The 20,523-nt window shown below is 32.8% G+C and overlaps 3 protein-coding genes across 3 annotated transcripts; 1 reads left to right on the top strand and 2 right to left on the bottom strand.

Moving 5' to 3' along the window:
• Window positions 1-381: 381 nt before the first annotated feature.
• Window positions 382-2,447, top strand: Ufm1 (Ubiquitin-fold modifier 1). The gene is made up of 4 exons (XM_018552104.1): window positions 382-639; window positions 804-860; window positions 2,148-2,278; window positions 2,357-2,447. Exons 1-4 carry the CDS (start codon window positions 635-637, stop codon window positions 2,425-2,427), a joined length of 264 nt encoding a protein of 87 aa, XP_018407606.1. The 5' UTR covers window positions 382-634; the 3' UTR covers window positions 2,428-2,447.
• A 4,715-nt stretch (window positions 2,448-7,162) lies between these two features.
• On the bottom strand, window positions 7,163-14,205 carry pod1 (coronin). Its single transcript, XM_018552065.1, has 16 exons — window positions 14,046-14,205; window positions 13,795-13,943; window positions 13,335-13,521; window positions 12,970-13,264; window positions 12,602-12,857; window positions 12,350-12,502; window positions 10,735-11,151; window positions 9,849-10,485; window positions 9,660-9,773; window positions 9,047-9,217; window positions 8,521-8,956; window positions 8,289-8,427; window positions 8,003-8,209; window positions 7,784-7,919; window positions 7,567-7,703; window positions 7,163-7,282 (listed from the first exon to the last, which is right to left on the bottom strand). Exons 1-16 carry the CDS (start codon window positions 14,203-14,205, stop codon window positions 7,163-7,165), a joined length of 3,714 nt encoding a protein of 1,237 aa, XP_018407567.1.
• A 1,088-nt stretch (window positions 14,206-15,293) lies between these two features.
• LOC108783525 (TBC1 domain family member 19) lies at window positions 15,294-18,597 on the bottom strand. Its single transcript, XM_018552110.1, has 11 exons — window positions 18,493-18,597; window positions 18,299-18,421; window positions 17,513-17,720; window positions 17,357-17,444; window positions 17,202-17,262; window positions 16,894-17,124; window positions 16,726-16,800; window positions 16,419-16,653; window positions 16,039-16,240; window positions 15,780-15,966; window positions 15,294-15,501 (listed from the first exon to the last, which is right to left on the bottom strand). The coding sequence occupies exons 1-11, from the start codon at window positions 18,595-18,597 to the stop codon at window positions 15,433-15,435; spliced, it is 1,584 nt and encodes a 527-aa protein (XP_018407612.1). The 3' UTR covers window positions 15,294-15,432.
• Between the last annotated feature and the right edge of the window lie 1,926 nt (window positions 18,598-20,523).

Here is a 20,523-nt window from a genome sequence, read left to right as displayed (position 1 = left end):
TTGCGAAAATTTTTTAAGAATATATATATATATATAAATAAATAAAATAACAGGAGAAAATACGATCTTTTATCTCTTATAATATGTGGAACTGGAAAAAAGGATTTTAATATATTTTGAGATATATATTATTGTTAACATATGTGTATGTCGATTACATAACCCTTATAAGTATAGATTGGAAATACTGGATACAAGCAGGATCGTATCCGTACTTATAAAGTTTTGTTTCATATATTTTTTTAATTATCTATATATTGTACATTTTCAAAAAAAATTTTATTTCATGCTTCGCTATGATATATTATTTTTCATAGTATTAACTATCTGTATTAACGCGCCGTATGTTTAAACACTAGTTTAACTAACATGCGCAATGCACATTTCCGACATTGAGAAAGAGATTCTTGAAAAGTTCTCTCTCTAACCTCCTCCGGACTGCTCCGAGTTCGAGCACTGTTTCTTTGCAGAAACTGTAGGCAACTACCAGTCCATAACTCCACAGCCATACTTAGAAGGACAAGGTTTATGTTGGCCTGGCTTGATTATTGCATTGCAGTCTGTCGCAAATTGGTTACAATTTAAGACAATTATTATTGTCTATATATATCTTACAGAATTCTACGTATGAACGATGGCGTACGTATATCTTTCAGAAAAGTTTTACAAGGTTAAAGTAAATATAAAGTTGTTGAATATTATAATAACAGGACACGTAGATGATTGTGGAGAAGCCATATGTTTTGTTAGTTTCAGCACAAGGTGTTGTACAATGTATTAATATAAAATTTAACGTGTTACAGATCTAAAGTGACATTCAGAGTAACTCTCACGTCCGATCCTAATCTACCATATAAAGTGTAAGTGGTTGTATGAAATGGAACCTGTGCTTTTGTTGTATAGAGTAACATGCAAGCCGCCGGTTCTGAAATTTTTAAGACTATCGACGCGTTTCTCGCGCTACTGCAGAGTCCAACCTTTAGTGAACAAATGACTGTAGAAAATGTAACACAAGCTTTCAACTGTGCTCATTTCATCGAAATCACCATTGTTCAAGTACAAGCTGACAATAAAACGTTACCCTTTGAGAAATGTTTACGTCAGAAGTTAGAAAGGAAGCTATTTTTACAAAATCAGGACATTATGTGCTCTGATCTGGAAAAAGCTTGCGATAGATTATTGGAACATTATTTAAAGGACAATCGTACTTCTACAGAAATAGTTGACGAGTATCTAAAACTGTACATCCAACATTTTGGACAGGATAGATTAAATGCCTTTCTGAATCAAGTAATAAGCAGTTCTGTCGCGACAAAGATGATTATAGATTCTTTAGGAGAATTAGGAGTACCATTGTCGCACATGGAAGATGAGGCATTAATTATATCATGGCAAATGGCAATAGCTAATGGTGATCAAGAGGAAGTAATTGAATGCATAAATAAGATGTTAAATGATAGTCATGTTTCAAGACTTGTACGCTTAACGGTTGAATCTAATGATAATACAATTAAAGAATTAGTTGTACAAACTTTTACTTCAAAATTAACTGACTATGATCCTGAAATATGCATAGCTTTAGCAGATACTGAAAAAAAATCACTCTTAAAATTACTTCAGGATAGTACTCAATTCTGCATAGATTTTGTTGATGCAATATTTTACTTTGGCCGAAATATGTACCTCATAAATGGAAAGTGGTGCTCAGATTTTAAATTTGAATACAAACATCTTTGTCAAATAATAAAAATTTTATTAAATGGTCCTCATGTAATTCGCAAACAAGTATATAATAGAATGTTGACTTGTAAAACTCAACCAGATAGTGAAATATGGAATGATGTCGAAACAGATATCTTGAATTGATTTTCCAGATTTTTACATTTTGTAATATAAATTATACTTTGTATTGTTCTATAACCTACAATTATTTTATGTAATTTTTGTTACAAAAAGAAATAAAAACTTTTTCTACTGCTTGTAAATTTTGTTAACGAAATAATTACCAATCCTTAAAAGACATTTAAAATATTATAAGAAAAATGTATGTGCTTCATATATTTGTAAGGCAGTATTTTCCTTGATACTATATAGATTTGCCCAATCTTGTGAAATAAAAAATGCATGTATTATTTTATTAATTACAGACTTAGTGTACCAGAAAATACTCCATTTACTGCTGTATTAAAATTCGCTGCTGAGGAATTTAAAGTGCCACCAGCTACATCGGCTATAATTACAGATGATGGAATAGGAATTAATCCTCAACAAACTGCAGGTAGATCTTATAATATTATATATCGCACCATCTTCATTTTAAGTATACGAATATCAATCGTACAATTTATGCTTTCAGGAAATGTATTTCTTAAACACGGCGCGGAACTCAGGTTGATTCCTAGGGATCGTGTTGGATATACTAGATAATTTATTTAATATTGTATTTATTTTTACTGTATCTTTGCATATTACATAAAAAAATTATTAAAAATTATGAAATTATCACTGGCAAATATTATATTATGAAATTGCATATATACATTCTATAAATTATACAATTATACAAAGTTACTTATTCATAATAAAAACATTCCATATACTTTTTGAAATAATTGATATCCGAATTATAATAAGCTATACGGATTCCAATATATTAAAAAATGTTTAATATAATTAAAAAAGAATTTATATAAATTATACTTATTAGATAGAGGATACTTGGGAATCAGATATAATTAGAATTTTTGATAAAAAGGTTTTATAGCTGAAATACATGAACGTTATGAGATTGATATATAAAGGTACATCACTATATGATAAAATTATTTAGACAGCGACGATTTACAGAGCAACGAGATTCGAGTGAAATATTTAGTCATTTTTTTTATTATCTCTATCTCAAACTCGTTTCTGTAAAAATTCGCTTATTTATAATCTGGTCGTAAACAGATAGAGTTCGTTTGAAAACTACAAAATGGTTACAAATCTGAATTAGAAATTGCAATTGCAATATATAACATATACATATACGAATAAACAAAAAACATTATATTAAGATATGCAACACTATCGTACCTCCTTTTTTTTATAATGCAATATGAAATCAGTAGTACGGACGAGATATAAATGGCAGCGTCAAATCAAGTTTCATCTTAAATATCTTTGACACGTGTAGAAAATTTCTTAAATACTTTCGAACATCTTACAGTTCTATAATTGTGCAAGATACAAAAAATTCTATTGATAATAAATTTTTGGCACTATGTTGATCAAATGTATTCATATGCCCGGAGGTATGAAAAATAAAAATAAATTTATATATTATATACATATAATGACAACATTCAATTTTTTACAAAGAAAAAAAGTAAATATTTTATCGCCAATTACAAAACTTTTTGGAGGACATAGTACCATTATTTTTTATATGTAACGACTTGTAAAAATATATATATATATAAACGAGATGAAATATTCTAATTTGAATATTTGGATGAAAAGGTTATCGCTTAATAAATTGGCAATTGTGTTATATTCAATATTTTGATAAGAAATGTTATTGTAAAAAGAGAATCAGTCATCTTTTTTCTTCATTAATATCGCTTGAATGTTGCAGATTGTTCAATGCTCACCGATTGAGATATTAATTGAAGTATACTTCGCCGTAAAATTAAATTACTCGCTTACGATTACTTATTTGCGCGTTGTATTTATCAATTAATTTGTATAGTGTCTTTTTGTATGTGCGTGCAAGGATATGAAATATCGTAAAAAACCATCTGCCTCACAATTCTGCGAGGAAACTGTCATTTGCTCTATTATCACACATATATAATGATATATTATATTATGACATATTATACATTGAGACCATTATTGACACCTGGCATTGTAGAAACAAAGATAAATCTGGCACTGGTGTGGCGATTAAATAAATTAAATAAGGAATGTCAACTTTAGTGAGAAATAAATTATTTTTAAAGAGCTAATAATATTGTTTAATACTGTCTTTTTTCTCTTTCTTATTAACGACAGATTGGATATTATGTCTATCGCTTTACAAATGGCACATTATTGCGATTTTTTTCTCATTTACATAAAAAATTGATCATTCTAATGCTCGATATGTAGCAAATAATTAAAAAATCGTCAATAATTGTCTCTCTGACACAATTGATATCGTTCACACTTGGTACTGAAAAGCAGATAATAAATATACTAGCATACTCGCTCTAAGAAGAATTACTCATCCATTAAACTTTCAAAACTAATATTCATTAAATAGATGAATGAAACTATTGTCCAAAATTGTAATATAATCTTCCCAATTCTCTTCATAATAATTAAGCATATCCTACATCTAATATAATCTCTACAATGATGTACTATAGAATAGTATAGATTTAGGTATAATTAGAAATATATAAGTGAGACCAAAAAGCGATTTAAAAAAATTATTTGGACTAGAGCTATAATCACGCATTTTAGTTTTATAAGAACTGTGTTATCATACTGACACAGCGCTATATCAAATATTGCATTAATGTACGTAGTTAGATTAAAAAATCTTTTGTGTCATTTACTTTGTTTATCTTTTTACTTTAAATTAATGTGATTTAACAAGGCCTGGATTCTTACTTCTATGCATTAAAAATGCGATTACAAAATCTTAAGCTAGATTTACGAAAAAATGAGTATTATTTGTTGTAAATTGATATAAAACACTGTACTTATCTCTTACTTCCTCCGCAAAAGAAAATCGTTGGAAGTATATTTCTGCGACAATTGCCTCTCACTCTATACACAGTAACACTGCGATATTGTTGCCATTCGCGCGATATATTGTATAATTCTAACTTATGAATAATTTACGCGGCTCGACCAACTACGTTTTAGATTTTTTTACCTTACCAGTTTGCATCTATCCACTAGCCTTCAATTTTCACTCGTCCTAAAATAATAAGTTTAAATGTTAACCATTCAATTTTCATAATATACAAATTTTCTATCAATTTTAAAATTTATTGCTTTGTACTGTCATTTTTACTGAAATATAAAAAAAAGTATTATGATCGTATATTCGTACATAGTATAATACAATATATGTAACTACTGAGTACAAAGAGTTTATTTATTAAAAACTATTACGATAAATAAATAACTACTTAAAAACCAGAATTATAACACAGCAAAGGTAAATTTAGGTTCTGTACAAACAAAAATAAAACTGAAATCATGCTAATAAGAAGTCACATGTAATAATATATAAATTTATATGATATAAATAACATATAGAGATAAGATTATACGATTTCAGCTCCCTTATTTTTAGATTGTAATTATCTTTAAATGACATACTGAAGAACATCTAAAAATATAGATTGAAGCATATACTTCTATTTCTTTCTTGCTATGATATTTATACAATAAATTCACTATTATGCATAACTATTTAGCAGGGTTGGCAAGTAATGTCGTTACCGTTACAAGTTACTTTTCGGTAACGAATATGTAACGACTTTACATTTTCTTCGGAGTAACGTTCATGTAACGCAGCTACATTTTTGGGATAATAGTAACGATTTTACTAGTTACTTTTATTGTTACTTTATTTCTAGCCACGTAAAAGTTTTAATCGTAACTAGAGCTGTAGAAAACAGAGATGCGACGTTAAAAGGAATAGGTCTGATTGGCTCTCTTAATCATGTAATCACAACACCTTTTTATTTCACATTATATTCACAGTTCACACTCATAGACTGCGTTCCACTTCACGCATTATGCGCATGATGTATCATTTTATCTTTCTTTAATATTCGGTGAACAGCAAGGATAAAATGATGTATCATATGCATTATGCGTGAAACGGAACGCATATAACGCAACCTATAGGCTAATATATAGCATGTAGACTGTAGGTGATAAGATCAGCGAGATCACATGAGATTTTATCCTAATAAATATGAATATATATAATATTATATATTGTATGTATATAATTAATAATTATATATACCTATATATATACACACACACACACAAACACACATATACAAATACACGTTTTTAAGCTCTATTTCTCTACTAAAAAATAAAATTTTGATATCTTTTTTTATATTTATCAAAAAAATCTGCACATAATATTAAATTAATTTCAAGAAAAAAGTAACGATTTGTTATATTTTGAGTAACGATGACGGTAACGATTTAGTTTTGCAAATCAATAACGAGTAACGGGAACGAGTTAGTAGGGAGTTTTTGCTTCTTCTTCTTCTTTTAAATTTGGATGGCCCAGGTTCCGTAGTAAACGGATTTTCGTGGCCAGTCGTTTTGTATACGTATTATATCAAAAAATATAATACGTATACAAAACGAATTGTGAAAACAAAGAGGGTGATGTAATGCCCGCGAAAATGGCGTGGCCCGAACGAACACCGGGCGCCTGCGTCTACGACGTCGTCATTAACGCGCGTCAGGACGGACGACCGAGTCGAGCCACCCACGGACATCGATGTGGGTGTCAACGCACAGTTAAAGTCGGCAACACTTTCAAAAATATACAAAAAAGCACCCGATCCGAAACGCGTCCGCACCGGTCGGGTGATTTCACGCATTATGCGCATGATGTATCATTTTATCTTTCTTTAATATTCGGTGAACAGCAAGGATAAAATGATGTATCATATGCATTATGCGTGAAACGGAACGCATATAACGCAACCTATAGGCTAATATATAGCATGTAGACTGTAGGTGATAAGATCAGCGAGATCACATGAGATTTTATCCTAATAAATATGAATATATATAATATTATATATTGTATGTATATAATTAATAATTATATATACCTATATATATACACATTTTTTTATTCCTCTACTAAAAAATAAAATTTTGATGTTTTTTATATTTATAAAAAAAATCTGCACATAGTATTAGTGTCAAGAAAAAAATAACGAAAAAGTAATGATTCATTATAGTTTGAGTAACGATAACGGTAACCAGTTACTTTTGCAAATCAATAACGAAGAACGGAAACGAGTTATTTTTTTTAGGAAAAAGAACGGTAACGGTAACGAGTTATTTTTATGAGGTAACGTTGCCAACCCTACTATTTAGTATTGATCTTATTGACATGATTTCAATTTTATGATTTGCACTATTTACAGCAAATGAAACACCTACTTACCCATTCATGTTCCTCAACACCTTCCATATGATCTTGTTCTAACGAACATTGGATGACGTCTCCCACAAAATGGCTCATAGTTTTTTGGATCTAATGCACATAAGCACACAACATGCTCAAACATGTTATTATACAAAAACAAGGATGCCTTGCAATAAGAATTTTAATAGTATAAAAAAATTATTTTTTAACGCTTTTTTTCAAATAATTAGGATGCATCACACTTTATGTCATTGAATAATACCAATCGGGGATATATATATATATATATCTATATATATAAATAATATGCGATGTTTCACAAGAAATCATTTTTGTACCAATATCTATTCATAAAATACATGCAAAATGCATAAATTCAATTGCCCTCTCACCTCTTCTTGTTTTGCTTTAATGTCTGGATTCCATCCTAATCTATTGTAAGGTTGTGTAGTGATACCAAAAGGGGTTGAAGATGGTTTAGTTGCAATTTGGGGAGGCGTAATTGCATTTTGAGATTGATTCTCAGTTACTGTGAATAAAAATTCGCATGTAACACACACAGATACTTTTTCCTAATATACTTTTAACAATATAATATCTTTTACTTACAATTATCCATGCCAGGTGGCTTAAGACACATTCTAGATGGTTGTTTATTGCCGCCGCTAAACCATTCTGACGCGGGCAAAGTTGGTTTCCAGATAACTTTAGTTGGAGGAAAAAGATCATCTTGGAATAATTCGCTCTAATTTAAACAGATGAATACATTAGCACTTTCACATCAATGATTTCATACTACAATATATATTAATTATATGTAATATATACCTTTATACGCGGCACGGTGAAGCTTAAAGGTTCTATTGTGTTATTTGTTAACCTCAAGGCAGAGGCGAACTCCACGCTGGCCACGTCACATTTATTTTTTGGAAGGAATGACAAACCCTGGTGCAAACTACTACATCTATGATGACTCAATGGACAGCAATATGGAGCTTCCTCGGTTACTTCAAATGCATATATTGTAGAATCACCCTATAAATAATATTTGAAAAAGAGAAGTAAACAATTTATTATGAATGTAATTGAAATTTAATACAAAACAGAATCTTACACGTCCAGTCAGGAAAAGAGTGGAGCTATCTTCGTCGTAATATGGCATTAGAATGGCAGGCGAAACATCCAATCCAACAGTGTTTAAGGGAGTATTCAAATTGTCCACTTTAAATATGTAAATCTGTCTTTCCGAAACTCTGGAAGATATAAATTTCGATCATTACTTTCTCTGTGTATATTTTTTTTTTACTATATTTGAACAAAACGTGTGGTTCTTTGTTGTTACTTACTTATCAAAGCCCATTACAACGAGATATCTGCCTTCGAGTGCCCATATAACTCTTGCACCCCTCGTTCCGACGGGACCCTTTCCTTCTTTCACAGGAACATCACTCGACCGGGGTTTATAGATTCGTAGTTTACCGTCTTTGCATGTGCTGGCGAGATATTGGCCACACGGTGACCACGCTAAGCTGAATATCTGATCAGTATGACCGATCAACGTGATTTTTGCATTTATCTCAGTGGATGACAACAGCGACAAATCCCAGATTTTTACGGTCATATCGTACGAAGCGGATGCAAGAACATTTGATGCCAGTGGATGAAATTTGATTAGATAAATTTTATCGGTGTGGGCTTCTATGATGTATTTCGGTTCGTTTGTCGGTTCCGCCAAACCAGATTCAGGTATTTCCCACAAGCGAATTATTCCGTCATCACAAGCTAGCACAAGCAAATTCTATTGATACTTCTCAAATTTGATGGAATAATATATTTCTTCTTTGTTATAAATTTTCAACTTCTGTACTTTACCAACTGCTAATCGCTGATTATCGAACGGGTCCCACTGAAAGTCCATTACAGTCGCACCATGGACTAATGCTGGCATAACTCCGTCAGGTAGTCTTCCAGTTTTCTTCAATTCCAATACTGCTATCTTTCCACCTGGACCACTCAAAGGTACAGCCACTCGATCAGGATTAGCTACAAAGGAAGGTAGGAAAAATTATCAGATCTTATTCTAAACATTCATCTTATGCACGTTTTCTGTACTTTTTAATGTACTAAATCGTTTGCAAACATTTTAAACTGATCTGATGGAAACATGTTGAAAATTAAAAGTAATATAATTTCATCAAAATCTGATCTTTGATTATATTATTGAGTGGAAAGTTATAACTAAAGCCGGCTGCGCGTGTGCGCGCGCGCGCACACACACACACAATGCTCGTTTTTGTGTTGGATTGCTGACTGAATTAGATTCTTGCCACTATATTGGCTACGATGTTGACATTGTCAACATCGCCAATACGGTGGCAAGAATCTAATATAACTAGCAATTCAGTTAGTAATCCAGCAAGAAAATAAGCATTGCGTGCCACTGGCTATTGTCGATTGGTGAGTTTTACTGAGAAAAAAAATTTACCGTGAAAGCCATCACATTCGCCGGATATTTGGCGACTGATATTGCGTATATTTTCAATGTGTGTAGATTTGTGTCCCGGAGTACCTTTCAAGTGCCGAAATTTGGACACTCTTCCTACATAACAATCAAGGTATTTGCATTAAATAACGCGTAAAACATTTTTGGAGTGTGTTGCAAAAAAACTCTCACCAAAAACTGTTGACGTCCGTTTTGAAACTGGTGTTACAACAGGCTCCACCTTTTCCAATTTAGGATCCATGCTCTGCTGTCGCAACATAGGAATGCTCTTTTTCGTTTCATCTTCTTTGATCACCTCGCTCTTTGCGATTCCCTTGAAAGAATCTCTTCGTCTCAGCATGGTTGGCGAACCCATAGCTTTTTCCGCCAAATTCCCATCGGTGACAGATACAGATCGACTTTCGTAAAGGCGTCGCCTTTCGGCGATTGAGTTCCTATTCGTCCCGCGTTCAAAATTCCCAACGTCCTCGTTCTCGGGTGATTCGTCCTTCACTTTCGTCTCAAACACTTTGCGTCTTTCTGCAGTGCTTGGTGTTTTTGGTTTGTAACCAGAGTCGCTCGAATTAGCATCTTCTTCGATAGAACTTGAGTCACTCTTGCCATTTTCTGTATCCTTTGCACGCTCATTAGGTGTTAAAGTTGGCGACTTATCTACTTCTGCATTATGCTCCGCAGTATTATTAATTTCATTCTGATAACCATTGGTGTTGCTGTCGTTATTCGGTGCAATTGGTACAGAGAAGACCTTGTCAAATGAAAATTCCTGGCTGCTCGACTTTGCTTGGAATGGTTTAGGACCAAGTCGGGGCTAAAATTAAAAATAAAAATAATTAATTTTTTATTTATTTCTCCATCTTTTAAGAATTGTATTAATTGAACAGAGACAAAAGGGGAGAAGGGAAAGAAAAAGAGAGAGAGAGAAAGAGAGAGAGTAATGATATGACAATGACATGAATGATATAAGAGGAAATTAGCCACATGCAAAAGTGTCACGCGTTGTTACAGAAATCAGATATCCTTTATGTAACATTAATTTCTTTTTTAAGTTAGTTATAACCTTATATCCACCAATCGCATTAGGATTTACTGATGTAACAACTGATCCAGGATTTGGCGATGTACGAGGACGTGCTACTGGTTTTGGTTCCTCCTCAGAGATACTGTTGGTTCTTGAGGCTCTTGGTAAAGGCTTTGGTGGAATGGTTTGTCCTCCATTTTGTATCTTGATCTTTTCTTCTTCTGCTTCGAGTGGCTTTTTCAAATCTTCAATCTTCTCGGTATGTATACTGTTGTCATTTTTCTCTATATTGTTGTCATTTTCACGATGCAACTCATTCATGGTTGTCACGTTGCTCTGCACTTTTGAGAATCCTTTTGGCGCGGTAATGACCAAGGGTTTCGGTGGTCGGTTTGTTTGTTCTACTTTAATTTCGCGCTGATTGTCTTTGAGTACCGCTAAGTTCCCTTTGTGTACCTGAAGGTACGGTAAAATCCTTAATGACCGCAAACTGCATGCAAACCAAACTACACTGTCCGATATTTTGCACTTTTGACACATTTCTGCATAATCAATACGATAATTTAACAATAGCAACAATTCAGCTACATTCACGTTATTTTTACATATTATATGTAACGTAGCTCGCATTTTTATACAGAATAGACAGCAGTGTACAACAAAAAATACAAATACAAGCTTCAGCTTTAGCTTAAAATATTTCGTGATTAAATTTGTTGAAAGCAAATTTACAAAAAGAGATTATCTCATGGCCATATAAACGATACAGATGTTTTTACATTTCATACTATTACTTACACTGTAGAATAAGCTACAACATCAATTGCCACTTATATTACACGTGCCAGGAATAATAGTTTGAATGGTGCTAATGTATAAATTATAAAACATATATTGGATATCTGAAACGTGAAAAAAATATACACAGAATATGGAGAAAGAAACTGAATAGCGCAAAATAAATGTATACATAATTAGTAATAATCAAATAAGTGAATAAAGAGAAATTCCTGCAAAGAATTAAATATGGAGATATAAAATATATTATTATAATAAAAATATTTCTTACATTATATATTCTATTGATTTCTCATATTTATAACACATAATATCATACTAACAAGTACAGAAAGATTTAGAACTTTCTATAAAAAATATATTGTAAACATGTGTATGTAATAAATTACATAAAAATCTGTTCATATATATTCAGCAAACAATTTTTTTAATAAAGTTATATTGCAACACTTGTACAAACAAAATAACCGTTTTATATAAAATAAATAACATCATATTGATGTTAGTTTTATCATATTCTAATGTTAGAAAACATAAGGTAAAGGTCTTACTAACTTAAAAACATACGTAGATTAAAATAGGTATTGTACAAAGCAAATACATAAATAAATTAATGAAAAAGACAACTCAATATTCTCAAAAACCAATTGTTTTAAAGTAAATGGGATGGTAATGCGAGAAAACATGATGATGAAAAACATGCAATTATCGATGATTTTAATTTAAAGCAATATTATATAACTGATATTTACAAATAAGCAAACAAAATTTTTTAGCGAACAAAGCTACCTCAAATGTATACCACATTAAGAGTAATATAAGAATTTCCATAGCATTTAATAAAATGTTTACTTACAGTAATCGGTTCTTCGCCTTTGTTTCTTTTAGCAGGATCTAGCGATATCTTTGGTACAGGTGCATTATGACCCTTAATCCACGATGTTGCATTATTTTGAGCAACGGGGCCAGTTGTGTCCGGATAAATGTCTGCATGAAAGTCTCTGTATGTCTAAAATTTGATGTTCATAAAAATGTGTAGATATATATATTATATGTGACAACTCATATATAGAAAATATTATGCATACAATATATGTATACAACTTACTTTTCGTGGAACCTGGTACATGATAGGAATTACCATATTGGAGGTGAGCTGCAACAACCTGTTAACTTCAGCTTGCATTACATTTAATGCTCGTTTAGGAACTAGGCATACTCCCTTAGTTTGCTCACCACTGTGACGGATCCCTTCTACTAGATAAGGATCTTTCTCTGTGACTTCCATGTATATGATAGTAGTGTCTCCTTTACCAGCGAGGAAGAGCATATTTGTGTCGGAATCAAAGAGCGGCATCAAAATACTAATAGAATAAAATATATTATACATACAAATAATTATCTCGGTAACTACTTAGCAATACTGAAATTAAATAAATCTCAAGTGTGGAAAGATTGAATTCAACTCATATTTACCCAGTACTACAATCTAATTCCAATGTTTTCATTGGTTCATTTAAATGCCTCAAGTCTCTAATATAAACTTGACGAAGTCTTGCTGCATCAAATCCTGTGGTAAGTATTCTATCGTTGTTTAACCACACTGTTCTGGAATCTTTAATACTTTGATGACTCGAACATGAATTAACGATACACGTTGATACGCGCGGATCTATAAGCCTCAGTTGTTTGTCCTTGCAGGATGTCGCTAAAACAGTACCATCCTCTTTCCAACTTACAGACTGAATTACTTCGGTGTGGTCGCTATTAGCTGCAATAACATAACATTTATAAATGAGAGTAAAACAACAAGTGTGTTGGTAAAGTTATAAAATATTTACAAAATAATTCCTGTTGAGATAAAACATCCCAGAGCGACAGATTGGTGAATGATGCAGTAGTCAGAAGATGTTCAGCGGAAGGATGCCAGCATACCGCTTCCACTCTTCGTTGACGATGCGAGAATGTACATTCCGGATTGCACAAGGATTCTTCCAAGCCACTTTCTGGGATATGCCATAACTTTACCTAATTTTACACAAATGGAATTAACTCTTTTAAGGTCTTCACAAGTACTTTCTATATGTATAGAAGCTATATGTTTTGAAAGTTATCTCTATGTTTATATTTATTCTTAAAATGCCTCACGAAAAACATTGGCATTTCAATAATAGATACGGAGGGTAACTCACGAAATATATAACTTCTAAATAGAATTAATGATATTTAGAAAAATGCAAATTTTTAAATAGTATTTTGCATTTCACTATACATTTGCTGAAAATAAAGTTCTAAGCTTACGAGACAATCCTGAGATCCAGTTGCAAGCAAGCCATCATGAAATGGAGAAAATTCCATATCCGTCACAGTATCTGCATGTGCATGCAACAGTGGCATAGTTTTGCTCTTTCTACCACAATCCTCTAGTGGCAATACTGCTAAACTAGATCCTTTGGATAGTGTAATAAAGGTTTTATTCAATTAATAAACAATAATTTATGAATATCTCAAAAGAGAGATAAACTTGTTATAGATAAACACAAGTGTGATACCATTATGATCGACATTGAATGCCATAAACGCCGCAGATGCTGTAATGTTATTCCCATAGGTCTGGTACGATCCTACAGAGATATCTCGAATACAGGCCTCTGGCTTGGGAACAATTGGCGCGGCATTTTTGTATTTAGACGCTTTGAAACGCCAAGCCATTTTGATTCACTACTGACTCAGTTTAAATGTCCAGGCAATTCACTTAAATCATGTAATCTAGAGGGAAGTAAAAGCACAAAGTAATGTCATGAGAACCTCATTATCAATCAATTTCGATATATTGAATGTGATTAGATATTACTGATTTATCTTGAACACTTTTAAAAACAATGATTAATTGAAGTGCCAGAAAAGATATTTTCCGAACATCTGTAGACAGTATTACAATCTTTTTAAGAGACATACAGACACAACTTTGGAGACAGGGCAAAGATCAGCGTCCGCGGGATTCGTTGTTAACAAATCTTGCGAGAAAACTCAAGTTTCTCAATCGAGATTTCGCGCAGGAACACTTGAACACATGCGAATAATTCGCTGGGCGTTGCTCCCGGTACGGATAATGGTAGGGAGAAATCGACGCCGATGTGTGTGTGTCTCTCTCTCTCTCTCTCTAGGCCGGGCATCAATTGTACGGCGTCGGTGACAACAAGCAAACGACGCCGACGCAACTCATTTGCCTGAGCAAAGCCGTGCGTGACTAATAATTTGGGGGTGGAGAACCACCCTACCTTCATATGACGTGTGGGGACCGTAGATCGCCGCTTGCCGCAATGACGCTGACAGCAGCGAGCGACGTGTGTAAATCGGCGAACGAGAGACGCGAAATACTCACGGGGATTCGCAATCGAGGCGTGTTTACGGGTGCCAATCTTCGATACGCTTCCAACGAGTATCCGGGAATACAGCCTGACAACGAACACGAGAGGAATAACGAACGTCAGGCAGCTTCACCGCTCTACTCTACCGAGCTCCGACCAGCTCCGAACCCACTCCGACCAAGCTTTACGGTTGACAGCCGGAAACAGGAAAGTCCCCCTCCATCCTCCTTCGGAGAGAGCGCCGCATTTTATCCCTTCCCCTGATCATTGTTACGATAGTCTCCCGTAGATATATCCATGGTATTTCCATCATGGATATATCAACAATTTGATCTTTCTTATATTCGCATTAATTGTTAGTTAATATGTATTTTAAAATTGTCTGTTTTTTTTTATTTTCACGTTAATTTATTTAATATATGTGGTGTATATATTTTTCACTATCGATATATAATATTTTTATGAATAAAATTACAGAGTAAGATATGATGAAAATCAGAGAAATAATATAAATCTAAAAAAAAGTTTACAAATTTCGTGATTATAATTTTATGTGTAGAAGTGAAGATTATTCTTTTAGAAGAGCCAACTGCAGTAACGGCATTACTTTTAATGAAGATAAGTCTGCTAACACAGCCTAAGAATAAAAGAAAATGTACATAAGTACTAAATATATATATATATATATATATACATATATCCACACACATACACATATATACACAACTGCTTGTAACATACTAAATAATATACAAAATAACATTATATCAATATTATAATTTTATACTTAATAATGTAACTATTATGTACAACATTTATTAAATATATTACATTTATATTGAGTGAACAATTATAATTAATGTTATTGTTATTTTGTATTAAGTGGGAATTCATGTCACAATATCATTTCTATACCTCTACATTCTGTTGAGTATTAACTTGCAGTAAATTTTCTTTTCGAAAACTCAATATCGTCACTGCCAATAGTGGTATAATTTCCAAAGAATCATAACCGAGAATTAGATCCCAAAGATACAATAGTTGTTCAGGCGGTAAATGGCCACTGAAACCTCTCATGAGCCATTTGAAGACTATTTTTATGCTGGAAATGTATACATGTCAAGTTAATAGATTGCGCAAATAATGCTACAGGCGACTAAAAAGATAAACTCACGGTTGAATATGTATATTTTTGAAATGAGCCCACAACTGCGGTTCATGACATTGTAGTAATCGTTCAAAAAGCAAGCAGAGAGCAACTATACCTTGTTCATGACACGATACAGTGTGCAAACGGAACCAATATCTCAAGTAGAATGCACGGAAAGTATAATACATAGCGCAAGGATTATCATATAAATAACAAAATGGCGTAGCTGATGTAGAAATATTGACAATTAGTTACATAGATTCAAAGAACAAGGCTAGTATTTGTAGATAGTCTTAAGTAATGTCATGAAATACTAATACAATTCTTTGAGTGGTTTGCAATTGTACTTAAGATAGTCTTAAATATAAGAGCACTGACTAAATCTTTTGCACACAACATCTTACCATACATTGTAAATCCATGAAATGGAATAACACCACTTGGTGGAAAGACCAAAGTATTTTCCAATGTCGCAGGTTTGCCTTGCAAAACCGCGTGGATCACTTGACCACCGGCACTTCTGTCAGTTGTGACTGGTGCAAGTATTTCAGAATCCCTCGAAAAGCATAACATTGTCTTATACAAAACATCTTCAAATACAAAGTATTGATCGTCGTTTCTTGCCGTTAATTGCACATCCTATTAAAACATAAAATGTTTTACATTGTTTCTTTTACTTAGGAACAGATAATATAATTTAAAATATATCACCATTATTATCAGCTTGTCTATCACAATATCATATTCCAAAACCATATTTTTCAATTCTTCATAATATTCTATATCCTACAGAAGAAAAATTATATCTATATTGATAATAATCAGAGACATCAATCTTTAGCTTATAATACAATAAAAATCATAAGATATTAATTATACATTATCTTTGATAACAGATCCGAGAACGAGTGACCAAATACGACCGCGCAACGCTCGAGGAGATCCTCTTTTAAGAAATTCCTGTGCAATTGGGGCATGATTTGAATTTAGTACTTTTTCGCCAATGTGCGTCCGCTCGGCTTCCAAATTTAGGAAACTTTCTGTGGCCGGCATATCAGAATTTATTCCCAGTAATGGCATTCCCTGTGCTAATTCTGAGTACATACGTCTCTATATACAAAGAAATCTATATATACATTCATGTAAACAAATTATAAATTGCAGAAATGATTAGGTAAAATTCATACCAATTGCGCAAGCGTTTTTACACTAATTTGTATATGACTAAAATCCCAATTTAATTCGTCTCTGAAATGTTTCGATAAAGAGCTTCATGCAAACACATTTTTATTCAAATAAAGGTGGGAAAGATAGATTTTTATACAAATCTATAATTACACACGGTTGCTTTTTGAATGAAGGATCACGTATGGAGAACAATACATCTAGGAAGTCCTTTGGTGCATACAGTGGTCGGTATTGTGATAAATCTGAAAATATCTCGTAACTAACTCCGAGCATAATTTATATTATATCTTTAAATTTATTATAATTTTACCTATGTCATAAGTGCTCAATTCATTCCATTTTTCAGCCAGTTCGTCCCTATCAGAAGTGGATCTTATACGAGCCAGTGGAACGTTCAACTCACTGCATGTTGAATTCAATGATTTTTGTATACGTCGTTCCCATTGAATCTGAGTCTTCTTTAGGTAGCTCAGGTCGGCTGTCTGTATATATGAAACTGACCGAGAGTGCAGCGAACCCTACGAAGAGAGAAAAAGAGAGAGGGAGAAAGAAAAAGATCTATTTAGATGAATTGGACCTTAGTCTTGAAAAATACAATCAGTCTTATATAGTACGCATTATGTATATTCTATATTTTTCAAACGCGATATAACTTCAAGAATAGGTTTCTTGTTGTTTGTCGCTATATATATATATATATATATATAGCGATTTAGTATATATATATATATATGTATACTAAATTGTACTAAAATGTTCCTTCTTCCTTTTGCCAAACTTCAAATATGTATTTAATTCATTTATAGAACTAGTGAGCTCTATTATAATCTACTGGTGTTTTTCCTATATAAAATTGAAAAAAATTATGACTCAACGAAGAAAAGAAAGGCATATAAATATTTATCTATCTAATTATTTTACTTATATTTTAAAACAACATAAATCAATCAGTAAATTCTTAACAAAAAAAATAGTACAATATCAGAATATCATTATTTAGGAATTAAAAGACTTTTATCCTTCGATGGCTCACTGGAGTAAATATTAGTTCAGATACAAACAATAGAAAATTCATTGAAAGTTGATTGGGGAGTACCCGAGATCGTGCCCAGTGAAACACCGTGTTTCTGATTTCAGTCTCCAGACCATTATCTTTGAGTGCAGCAACCAGCGAGTTTTTAAAGTCATCTTTGTTCACGACGGACGACGCGACAAGTCTCTGCAAAAAGACAGATAGGGAATGCATTGCTACCGCTTTCGATGGGCGTTAAACGAGTACCGGGCACGCACTTGTATCTCGTTGTAAAGCGCTCTGTAATTCGACATACTCTGTATGTCATCGGTGAGTCTCTGTGCCGTCTGTTCGAGCGGACTCTCCACGATTCCCTCGTCCATTATTCTTCATGAACTGTGGTGAATTGTGGATTCCACAGTCGTCTGATCGTCTCATGAGCGCAATCAAGATCGAAAACGTACGCCATTTTTAAACAGACGCGGTCTCTGAGGCAACATGCACAGTGCCGGACGTATCTACGGCAGCTCCACGGATCCCCCTGGGGCTCCAGGATACTTCGCGAGAAAGGAACACATTCTAGATCTTTATACTTTTTCAAAGACTTCAATAGTGATCATGTAATTTTTCCCTTAGGTTGGAAACATGAATAATAAAAAGTTGATTATCTAAGATTTCACGGAATCATGTGACTTTCAAAACCGTGAAAATATGAAATAAAAGGGTGCGTTCTTTTAAGGTCTACGCACAATAGGAGAAATATTAGAAACAGATATCAAAGACATAAAATAAAGAATGGACTGCGCGATCCCGTATCTAAGTAGTATCAAAATGTGTCGACCTTTGACTATAAAACCATGGACTGCTAGTTGCCCCCACTCTTTGTATCTTTTCCGTAAGATAGACAAAGAGAACCGTGTAATGAACATCACGCGTGCCCCCGGGGTATAGAGCCCCAACACACACTTTTGCATAATGCATAAAGCATGTGCATAAGGAATTTCATTGGCCCATTTTCTTATGCATGAGTCAATGGACCAATCAAATTCTTTATGTATATGGTTTATGCGTTATGCAAAAGTCTGTGCTCCCCGCTTTAAATGGCAAAAATCCGAAACACGAAATCATATTTCGATGGTAAAACAGGAAAAAAGAAAGAGATGGAATATGACATATGTTGCATTATTTTATTATTAGTAAAGTTCAGCACCAACATAAAATATACATATATAAACTTTACAAAAACAGATAATAAGTGCTTAAACATATATATATATCTATGTATTATTTAATAGTTATATAAATATAATTTTATTGCAATATTATTGACCGCTAAAAGTTATAGTTTTCGTTAACGTACGTCTCAAAAGATCTTTTTGTTTAGATATTGTGATGCATTTACCTTCATAAAATAATTTTACTTCGAAATAAAATGTTATTATTAATTTAATTAATATATAATTGTGGTTTTCTAATACTTCCAGTTCTTTAATGTGTGTATCAAAATTAACAAATAGTGTATCACAATTAATATTTCTGAAAGTTTGTTTGGACTTATAGAAATTATATTTCTTATTTTTAATTTGTTCTCCAATTTGAAAATATGAAAAATTTTTTCGCAAGCTATAACTATTTTAGAAGTGTCAATGGTAGGGAATCGTAAAAAACCAAAACTTTTTCTATTTATAAATGAGGAGTTTACTGTTTCACATTGATTGAAGAGCTGGAAACATGTATCACATTTCAACTTTTTTAATAATTTACGTTCGACAAAGCCTGCAATATATAAAACAGCGTGATATAAAGTGCTATTAATGTATTCTAAAGGAATATCATCTATTATAATAACCGATTCTTATTTTCTTGTTTCTCTTTTTTATAAGTTGATGAATTGCACGCAACAACATTTAACCATTTTGTAATAAATATTAATTTCTTTCTTTTTCCCGATTGAAATAGTAAACTAGGATTTATACTATATACGTAAGTTATCGATGTATCATTGAAGTACCAGGATTCGCTGTTTTACCATCGAAATGTGACTTCGTGTTTCGGATTTTTGCCATTTATCCCTCGGGGGCACGCGTGATGTTCATTACAGCGTAAAAAGTCAACTAGCAGTCCATGGTTATATAGTCTAGTGACCCTCTAATAAGAGTCTGGACACGTGAAGTCCGCCATTATTCGTCGAAATTGTGCGAGAGAGAAAAAATCATGCTATCTCATTCTAGTGGCGCTGTAAGTTGTAGCTGATTGTAGCTCTACGAACTTCATAGTTTCTGTTTCTGTTTCGTCTCGCCTCATGCATC

This window comes from Cyphomyrmex costatus, unplaced genomic scaffold (assembly GCF_001594065.2).
Source record: "Cyphomyrmex costatus isolate MS0001 unplaced genomic scaffold, Ccosl1.0 scaffold154, whole genome shotgun sequence".
Lineage (NCBI taxonomy): Eukaryota > Metazoa > Arthropoda > Insecta > Hymenoptera > Formicidae > Cyphomyrmex > Cyphomyrmex costatus.
Note: the sequence above shows the minus strand (reverse complement) of the source record. Positions and strands in the feature narration are given on the sequence as shown.